We start from the raw sequence: 11357 nt of genomic DNA, 5'->3' as shown, positions 1-11357 counted from the left end.
TTCTTCTCCTTCTCAAACTCTGCTCTTTCCATATTTAAATTCTTTTCTGCTGTCAGAAATTTCTCCGTCTCTAAGTCCAGTAATTTCTTTAACTCATTCAGATCATTCTCAGACTTGTGGAACTTCTCAGTCAAATTCTTTATCTCTGTATTATTCCTTGAAAAGTTCCTCTCAGCAGTTAGTTCATTTTGAACTTTTTGGAATTTATAGAACAAATCATTATTAGTCTCAATCCTTGTTTGTATCTCTTTATGACATTCCATTCTGACATCATTCAAAGAATTTTTAAGTTTATCAGTTTGATACTTGGATTCATTCTCAACTCTTTCTAACTTTTCTTTATGCTCCCGATTCAAAGATTCAATACATTACTCATTACCATAATTTTTAATGTATAAATTTCTGTAATTCTCTTTATGGTTCACAATGCTCTTTTCTAGCTCAACAATCTTCTCTCTCATCTCCTTTATGAAATTTGCCATCAAAAAAAATTGATCAGTTAAAGATCTATGCAGTGAAATCAGATAAAAAGAAACAAGAATAGTTAAGCTCAAAAAGAATAGAAAAACACAAAAAAACTGATGAGAATTTAGAAAAACAACGAGAAACTGTCAAAAATCAGTAAAAACAGTCAAAACTGTTGAAAACAGTCAAAGACAGTTAAAACTGATGAAAAACAGTTTACGTGACGCAGAACAGTTCAAAGATCCTCAAACAGTTAAAACACACACAAAACAGATATACAAAGATCCAAAAATAAAATCTAAAAAAAATTAAAACTCAAACAATTATAAACCTAAAAATAAAACTGTCCAAGTCCAAATTAGACAAAACAGTTTAAGTACATATGACCCAATTACAAACTAATTATAAACTGTAACATAATCCCTTGATATGATTACACCAAATGAAATGCTTGATCAATTCAAATGGTTGATGTTGAAAGGAATTCTTTGATTGAAGCGTGTAAGAGATGTTACAATCCTTGATTCCTCTAGCAGTCTCTATTTGTGCTTCGTCCTGAATGACAGTAAAGTTGAAAATGGAGCAGCTTGTAAACAGATTTTGTGCACTAATCTGTCCAAAACAACCAAGTCAAATACAGTGTAAAAACAGTTTACTGCATGATTAAAAACAGCTTTCACTAGACTTGATTAAAAGGATCAAAACATGATTTGAAAACTGCTCAAAACAGCCTCTAAATCCTTATCAAAACAGCTTTGAACGAAACTGTTCAAAAGACGAGCTTATCAAATACGTTGACTGTCTAAACCGCACCCAGCATGATCAAGAAATTAGATCACCACTCACAGCAAGATAAAATATGTTTACTTACTGCACAACTACACAGCTAGAGATTCAAATCACTCAAGCACTCACAGCAATAAGACTAACAGCAAACACTCACAATTCTTATGTAAAACAGCAATTAGAACCTGTCACCTGGTTTAAACACTCATAATACTAACCTGTTCACTCAGCTTCAAACAACTTACTAAACAACAGCTCAACAACCAGATTTTAAGCTGCTCACCAAACAGTTTAAGAATACAATCAAATCTGCTCAAAACACACAGTTTAACAGGTTCCTGCACCAAGAAGAACTAACTGCTATTTCAACAATTGACAGTCAATCTTTTTGATTCAAAATTCATGGAACAGCAAGCTATTTGTTCGAATTTGTCAAGCAATCTGTCTACCTGTTATCTTGTTACCACTTGGGCTGCTGTTCCAGTCCACAAAATCATAAACACAATAAACAATTCACAAATCTAACAGCAGGACAGAAAAATCAACAAGAAAAGTTTACTTGCTGCTGCTCATAATCCCGAAGGCAAAACAGGTTCCTGTTCAAATCAAACTTGACAATCAAACTGTCAGCTTCACTTTAATCAAAACAGTTAGGACAAAGACGTATAAACGAGCAGTCTTAAACAGAGAAAGGTTGCTGTTCGATTTGAAGCCAAGACCAAAATCCGATCAAGTTGTCTGTTACCTGTTAAAATCCGATCAATGCTTCACATAGCCTAAATCGGTCACGATGACCACCACATGAATGATCTGTCCGGAGACTTATCCTCTCAACTCTCCAGTCAAGATTCGAAATAAACTGTAGGCGATTTAGAGTCCGATCAATCTTGATGCTTATCCGATGAGTAGTCAGCTCAAGATTCTTAATCGATATACCACAATCGGACAGTGCGAGACTTTGAAATAAGGAACCCTTGAGCGATTTACTAAGACCTCGTGCGATTTAGTAATCCGATCACTAGTCTGCTTATGTGTTAATCGAATCCAGTCACTAATCCGGTCAAGAGGTGATCGGTTTAGGTATAAACCGCTCAAAGATCAACCCTAAACCTGAGATTGATGGACTTACCTGTGATTTGTGCGAATCCGGACAATTATCCGGTCAAGACTTCTACGGTTTAGCTCCTTAATCCGCTGAAATGGTGTGCGGTTTATACTTGTCCGCTCAATCTGAGTTCTGCGATTTAGCTTCAACCTTTGAAGCGATGAAAGGTAAGAACACAGGCGGACTGTGAAAGAGATGGATAATGAAGAAACTGGACCTTGATAATGGGCTAGGCTTTTGAAATTGGGCGGTTTAACAAAAAGGTAAGTAAACTCAAGATTAAAAAACAGATTAAAAACTATCAAAAACACAAAAACAGAAAAAACTTTAAAAATAATGGATCAAAAACACTGTTTTTAAAAAAAATCAAGAACATGAAAAAAAATTAAAAAACACAAAATCCAATCAAAACTTGAAAAATAATGATCAGATCAAGAAATTGTGTGAATAACAAATATTCACGATTCTAAAACGCACATTTTGATCATGATCTTAACACRAAAACATAAAAATTTAAAACAAAATCGGATCAAACTCTAAAGAACATGAAGAACTCAAAAAAAAATTCAAAAAAAACTTTAAAAAATCTTCAAAAACTTGATCTATTTCTCTGATTTCTTGCACACTTGCTTTGATACCAATTGTTTGTCCCTAAATTTACTGATCAATCTTCATGTTATCTTCACAACAATGGCAGATCKATGATTTATCTTGTAAGAACATCAAGAACATGTATATGATAGTTGAGAGGAAAAGTCAAACATCAAAGCTCAGTCAAACCTCTTATTTACGTAATATGAATATACAAATGAGCTCTCTTTCTTTCTAATTACAAAGACAACTCCCTATTTATATGGTCAAACCTACTAACACAAGTCAAAGTCAAACCTGTCTAATAAAAGTCAAACACGATGACTTTTACAATTATAGACAATATTTAACTTTCAARACSAATACAATTAATACTGATTTTCAGTCCTAACAAACCTACATCATGTTTTTTTGAAATGAAGTATGTCTTTTGACCAACATGATAAATCTTATAGTTTGGAAAACATCTACATAAGATGGTTTTCTGTTGGTATATTTGGTCAGTTGCTTTTGCTGCAGGTATTGACATATATTGTGAAATTCTACCTAAAATTGAAGCTATCCTATCCTTTCCGCCAGCCCGAGGTGCTACATGGTCAAGTTTAGGCAGTTGAGACGGTTGTACTTTTTGATAATGTGATTAGTTATGTGGATTTAGTGAGTTATTTGGTGACTATACCAATACCCAACTTGTTAACCGACTTAGGGGCTGTTTGTTTATGTATTGGTTCACCCCTACCGATAGCTTAATCCATGTATGACTTAATCCAAACAACCAAACAGCCCCTTACTGTTATTTACATGTTACTGTATCAAAATACAATTATTGTTAAATTCTGTTTACATGTGGCATATTAGTAGGTGCTCATACGTTTAACTGTATATACTTTCATCTCGAAAAGCTAATGAAAGTGTATATGTTATACATGGTGTCACATACACGATGGGAACATAATTGATATTTAAAAAAACACATACTGAAAGGCGGATAACATATAAAAAATACTAAACGGCATAACCAATAGCCTTAATAAAAACAATTTAAACGAAATCTAAACTACAAGGCGACGACGTCGCATGAACATACGTTAGTTTGACATCAACAACTAAACACCGAAAAAGATAACAAAACATAAGTAATTGAATTCTAATTAATCTATCAATTCTGAGCAATTACGTGAGTCGTGGCCACTACGTTGTCCACACGTTGCACATTTTCGTTTTGCTTTTTTGCTGTTATTTTGTATTTTCTCGGATACACTTACCAGCCTCTTGCCAGTGCCACAACTCTTGTTCCTTATTCCAGATGGTGGTAGAATGTCCACCTCATCAGGTATGGAAACACCTAGATGATCTCTAATCGCATCCAACTTTTGATGGGATGGGTCTTCGTATGGAACTTCCTTCTCTATATCACCCATGAATTTGTCGAGGTTACGCCTCAATCTAGCCAATATAGATTTATCATTGTGGGCGATGCTTACTATGTCGTCGACCTTGGAATATACATCAATTATACACTTATCTTTTTCAGCATCAACCTCCCCATAACGAACTCTTGTGGATTGTATCTGTACTGAAACTAACTGTCGTTTCCAACGATGTAATACGTATTTTTCCGGAATGCATTCAACTTCGTCGTTTATCAGTACCTTAAACGCGTGACGACAAAGATACCCGTTATGCGTAAATAGGTTGCAATCGCATTCGACTGTGTTTGTTGAGTAATTACGGCACACCTGTCATGTCAGAAGGGTAAAAACAACAACAGTTAAGATAAAATTAAAAAGCATAGTAATCATTGTGTTGTGAGTTAAGGACATGATACCAGATACGTAATGTTGTCAGATGATTTCTTGGTCTTGTGGCTTATCACGAATGACTTTAAATCATCCCGGCATTCGACGGTCTCAATAGCACAAAACCAAACATCCTTCTTTATTTCCTTTTGGATGTCAAAAAACACGTTTCGACTGTATATGCTTGATGCATGACTTTCTAAACGCAACGGAGTAACAAACTTTGGATTAGTCGTTCTCATGACAGTTTCGTGAATAGATTGTCTGTATATTTGTTTCTCTATAGTTACGTCATAATTATTAAGGAATTGAACCAAATCAAACCAGTACGATTCGTATATGTTAATATACGAATTCGAACTCTCAGATCTTGATGATGTTTTCATTAGTCCAGACATCGGCATGTCCTTATAATAGGCAGTAATCCATGAGTGTCGAATTTCATACATCTCTGTGAACCAAGTATCCCTACCTAGATTGTATTGATCTATCATCTCATGCCAACGATTCTCGAACTCCGTTGGGCTAATATGTATATTCCATACGAGCTTGTTGATAACTTTATTGAAGTTAGGATCGTGATTTAGTGCGGCACTAACCTGTGTTTACAATGCTTCAACAAATGAACGAATAACACGAAAACCTCATTTAAATACAATAGAATTCAAAATATACTACTTACCTTTGAAGGCACCTTCTTCATAATGTGCCACATACATAGTCTATGTTTGGCTTCCATGAAAACCATCGGAATAGCCTGCTTCATTGCCAAACATTGGTCTGTAATCACGAACAATGGTTGCTTATCATGACATCTTAGAAAATCCTTTAGAACCCATGAAAAGTTATCAATTGTCTCGCCACTTATAAGAGCAGATCCGACAACAACGGACGCCTTATGATTGTCAACAGCCAAGAAAGGAACGAAAATCATTGCATGCCTGGAAAAACATATCAAATATTATGCGTATGTATTTGTAGCCACATCATATGGCAAGAAAAAAATCAAAACGTCATGAAAAGCAAGAACTATATTGCACTTGGGAATCTTACTTGTTAGTGCGAAAGGTCCCGTCAAACGATATGACATTCTTTGTAGTTAATTCTAGCAACTTCATCTGCCCAGAAAATTGCGCTCAACTCCTGTTCATTGCACTTGTATTCGGAAAAAAAAAACCGGGGACAATATCTCGTCTGTTTGATAGTTTATTGATCAACATCTTCGCGTCCTTATTCCCAACACAAGCAACAGCATCCCTTTTAAAATTCTTGAAGTCGATTTCAGAGAATCGAGTATGTTCAAATCCCCCGTTCAATGCGGTTTGAATACGTTGAGCCCTTCTTGCACCAACTTTGTAACTCAAGCTATTTAGTACAGTTTTGAAGTCTGTATACTTCATCTGTCTATTCCTCCGAGAGAAACGACGATCATTAATGTCGAACAATGCATGGTTATGTGCCTCAACAAACTCATATATCTCGTAACAAGCCATATCCTTTGTCAAATGTATTTTATTACATGCATTACAACCACAACGTTTGAGGTTTGTATTGTGTTATCTCCTATCACCGGCATGCATCTCCAACGAATCAAAATCCTTTTTTTTGGGTTTCCCTCCCTGCTGCAGACAAACCACCTAGTTTGAATGTCGCCGTGCTTGTTTGTATTTTTTGCATGAATACGAACATCAAAGCCGGCATTGTCCGTGTAAGCCCTGTACATCTTTTCAACCTCATTTATTGATGCATATTGTGCGTTGGTCTTTGGCTTAAGCGCGTCATCAACCTTTGGGGTAAAAAACTTTATTCCTTCTGAACTCTCGCCTATATCATAATCAATTTCTTGTTGTGAAGAAATTATATCATCAAGACCTGATGTAAAACAAGTAGTTAGTCTTTGAGGTTAAAGTTAGTATAACATGAATGGATGGATAAAGGGCAACAACCAAGGGGGTATAGTGAACTCACAACAACTTGAAATATATATCTTGTTTGCTATGTCAAACATATGAAATACTAATTAAAAACATCAATAACCTACAAATAGACAATTTATCTATGTACCTACAGCGCGTTGATATCAATGTTTCCATGTTCGGCAACGTAAGAAACAAAATCTTTTTGCTTTTGTATAACATAACACTTGGGAAGTTAGTATCTGTTGAATGAAGTGGTTGTCAAGTAACACAACAAAGTGACAAATTCATGACCCTACACACTACATAATGATCTAACCACTTGTATATTATAAGGAGCAACCTATGGTGGGATATGCAAACATATATCACCTGACGTAGTGTACATGAACGGCTGTCGTATTGAGGTAGGTGACATGTTAACACAATGAACAGCACCCGTAAGTTCATAATTTTTATCCGAGTGAAGACATGAGCACGTATGCACACAGGGCATCAAATGAAGTTTGTGCACATGTACGTAGTTTCACACGTATTAGCCGATTCTGTTTGTGTACGTATATGACAGTTCTCTTCTAGATTGCGTAAAAAATGTGTGTGCATCTGACCATTTGAATAAGTGATTTGTCATTACATTATCTTAAAATGATGTAGGCAGTTAAAACACCTAGAAATGGATGAAACGCAAAGGAATCAGCTAATATAGCAGCTATGATGGACAGTCAACGTAGTCACTTAAGATAGTGTACTCCATTTCACCGTTGCCGAACGAAATATTAACTATGATGGACAGCTGTTCACAGCAATCACGAAGCCTGGCCATATATCTCATGTGAACTAATTGTGCATATGTATCGATATGAACAACGACATGACATACTACCCAAAATCCTTATTCAAATCACAACCGTTAGATGTTCAAATCAACGACCAATATCGGTTAACAAAGTTAACACGATAATCTTGGTTAGATGTTCAAATGAACGACCAAAGATCAAGTAACAGTTATTCACAGCTCTCACATAGCCTGATCATATGTTCATGTTCACTACTTGTGCATATGTATCGATATGAACAACGACATGACATACTACCCAAAATCCTGTTCATATTCATGTGATGTAGTTAGCATGTGTATCGATATGAACATATTCGGCCTGCGCTATGTGTTCATATGTTGTGTGTGTCCTTAAGTCTTATTATCTCATGACATGTGATGTAATTGTTCATGTGTGTCAATATGAAAATCTAATGCATTTCATACAGCTGACCAGTAATGAATCATAACATCTATGCCTATTTGATTTGTGCAGTTTCATATGTGTTAATGCTTCACTATAATGTTACTGCCTTGCATCTTGCATATGAAAATTGTTGCTTAAACAGCAGTAGAGTGGATTTCTATCTTCAGTACGAACCTCATCCTTCATCATTACAGAACTTGAAACATCTTTTTCAAAGTATGCTCTTTATAAACCCTAGTTGGTTTCCTAACTGATTGTTTTAAATCATGTCACCAAAATTATCTTTACAATGGTAATAGTTGTTCAATTAAACATAATAAATGTCATATTAATCACTTACCAATCGGCACGCTTTGATCATCTTCTTCATCATCGGAATTCGAATTCCGACCGTAGTCGTATCCGATTTTAATTTTGCCATTTCCATTGTTATCAATATGATTTAGAATATTATTATCCATATTACTCGAACGATACGAAAATCTTTTACACTTACAAAACGAATATCATTATATGTAGAACATCACTTGAAATCACGAACATGAACATGAATGAGATATAAGTCAGAATTACCTACCGATCAATTAGAGGGATCTTCAAGATTTGTAACTCCCAATTAAATATCAGGGAATTACATAAAGGTTAACTTACATAATCGCCCTTATATTTAATTTATAGGTTACATTTGAACATAAAGTAAAGAAAGAATATGATTGGTTAGTTTTGGTTAGTATAGTTAATACAAAATTCTTGGTTAGTATTTGAACCAACCTCTATATATATATATATATATATATATAGAGAGAGAGAGAGAGAGAGAGAGAGGAGCGATCAAATGAAAACCACCCTCATTTGTACAAACCATACAAATCACCCTCATACGTCGATTTCATTGTTTAATCTTATGAAATTTTTTCATGTAATTGTTTAATCTTGTGAAATTGTTTCATATAATACTTTTTTTTATGTCAAAAACCATGAAACTACTTTTATTAATAAAATAATAATATTCAGGTCTTGAAATGTTTTATTGACTAAATCATATTTGGTTTTATTAATAAAACCAATTTCATCTTAACTATAAACCATGCCGATTCCATTTTGGTTAGGAAACATGAAACAAATTTAAAAATAAATAAAATATTATTATTCAGTTCTTCAAGTGTTTCATTGACTGAACAATATTTAGTTTCATATGCAAAACCAAGTTCATCTTGGTTAGAAACCATGAAACCGATTTCATTTTGATTAGAAAACATTTCAACAAATTTCATTGCTGAAACAATGTCATTCAGATTTTGGAATTGTGGAGTCCATGAAACTAATTTCAATGATGAAACGAATTTTATTAACGAAAACATGTTATTCAGATTTTTGAAAAATGTTTCATTGACTGAACCATATATGGATAAAATTTCATTATGGAGACGAACAATGAAACCAATTTCACTAATAAAAAACTGAGATACAGTTTCCACAATATTTTTTTGATGAAACCAATTTCACTAATGAAATCGTATTATTTTTAAAATGAGAAACAGTTTTCAAATGGAAGTTAAAAATGATTTGCCAATTTTGCCCTTTCTTGATAAAATATTAAATCTTTTATTTTATTTTTTACTTTTATAATATAACACATTTTAATTATGACCATTGATCAATAAAATGGATGGATAAGATTGGTTTGTAGGGTTTGCACAAAAGGGGTGGTTTGCATTTGATCGCACCTATATATATATAGACTTTGGATCATGTGAGACCATGGGTATTTTGTGAGACCCGTAAGACCAATTCTCAACCTTGGATCTACAATCTGAACATTCATAATCATAAAATTGCCACGAGACTTCTCGATAATCACAAAATTGTCACCGTGCAACTTAAGACCATTATATCATTAGCTTATAAAGTTGATCAATGAACATAAATTGGTCTTATGGGTCTCACAAAAAACCCTTGGTCTCATGTGAACTCAACCCAATAAAACACATGTGCATGGCAAAACTGTATTTCTAATCGGGTTATTGTGAACCAACACAAAAAACCGAGTCAACCCCTAAGGACAATAAATATCCAAGCCATCTCATGACGATATTTGAGTTCCCACTTGACTCGACATCCAGTAAATGAAATCTGAAGCTCCATCTTCAATTCTTGTTATATTTTAAGGAAACAAAATACAAGATATAATATAGTACTTTTACATTCTCAAAAAAATATTATTATTACAAATCCTCAAGGGGTAAAAATCTTGCTATTCACCCACAAATAACATATAAACCATTTATATATGAAAAGCAACCATTACAACCATAATGCAAGAAAAAGGTTGTAATAAAAAATTGCTAGGCCAAAAAAAATTCATAACTTTTCTAACAAAAGAAAAGTGTTCATTTTCTTTTGATCAAGAACATACCAAAAAAGTTCTTGATTAAAAAACGTCTTCTAAGCCATGCATGATTGGCTTTGATACCACTGATGGAGTTTGTAGGAAACATAAAACAACATATCAAATATAGCAATGAAGCATAAAATAAACCTATAACAATTTAAAAAAAAAAACTCACAAAGGAAACTAATATAAATATTTTTTCCATATAAATTTTATATTAAAATGTAAAACTAATATAATTATTGTCTTACATAACAAATTAAGTGTACATTTAATACAAATGAAATACAGGGTTGTTGTAAAAACTTGATCCTGGTTATCACTCAAGGTAAATAATATGTAATTATCTGATTTAAATGATTACATGATAGTATGATAAATTGTTACGTTTGATCATGCTGGGATGTGAAAATGTGCATAATATGAAATGCATATGTTATATATTTATATGTATGTATGGTATATATATATATATATATTTTTATATATATATACATGGTGTATGTATGCATGCATGAGAGTTTTGTGAGAAAAAAGGGTTGTGTTAGCCGCCTTTCCTATTTTGGAAAGTATAAAAGGGAGGCTGAGCCTCCATATTTTCTCTTCTTGCTTTTGAGTTCCTTGTTGTGCGATTTCAAAGAGAAGAGAGGTTGACCGGATTATTTCTCGTTTGGAGATTCAAGTTGATTTCAAGTGTTTGATTTCAAAAGCTTGTTAAGGTGAGTAATTTTTAAACTCTTTTTGCATAAAACTTTTACTTGTTTTATATGAATCTTGTTTATTATTTGAATGAAATCAAAGGATTTTGCTTAAGGATTTTGTCTGGACAAATCTTGTCCGGATTGTTTTAAATCGGTCAAAGGTTGGACGATGTATTATCCGGATTGTTTTAAATCGGTCAAAGGTTGGACGATGTATTGTCCGGATTGTTTTAAATCGGTCAAAGGTTGGACAATGCATTGTCCGGATTGTTTTAAATCGGTCAAAGGTTGGACGATGTATTGTCCGGATTGTTTTAAACCGATCAAATGTCGATCGGGTTATGATTGGTAAGAATAG

The 11357-nt window shown here is 33.7% G+C and overlaps 1 protein-coding gene across 1 annotated transcript; it reads right to left on the bottom strand.

The window, feature by feature from the left end:
* Window positions 1–4098: 4098 nt before the first annotated feature.
* LOC112524936 (protein FAR1-RELATED SEQUENCE 5-like) lies at window positions 4099–8367 on the bottom strand. Its single transcript, XM_025134879.1, has 5 exons — window positions 8247–8367; window positions 6381–6618; window positions 5429–5687; window positions 4776–5345; window positions 4099–4686 (listed from the first exon to the last, which is right to left on the bottom strand). The coding sequence occupies exons 1-5, from the start codon at window positions 8365–8367 to the stop codon at window positions 4099–4101; spliced, it is 1776 nt and encodes a 591-aa protein (XP_024990647.1).
* Window positions 8368–11357: the final 2990 nt, after the last annotated feature.

This window comes from Cynara cardunculus (assembly GCF_001531365.2).
Source record: "Cynara cardunculus var. scolymus isolate 2C chromosome LG 13, CcrdV1, whole genome shotgun sequence".
Lineage (NCBI taxonomy): Eukaryota > Viridiplantae > Streptophyta > Magnoliopsida > Asterales > Asteraceae > Cynara > Cynara cardunculus.
Note: the sequence above shows the minus strand (reverse complement) of the source record. Positions and strands in the feature narration are given on the sequence as shown.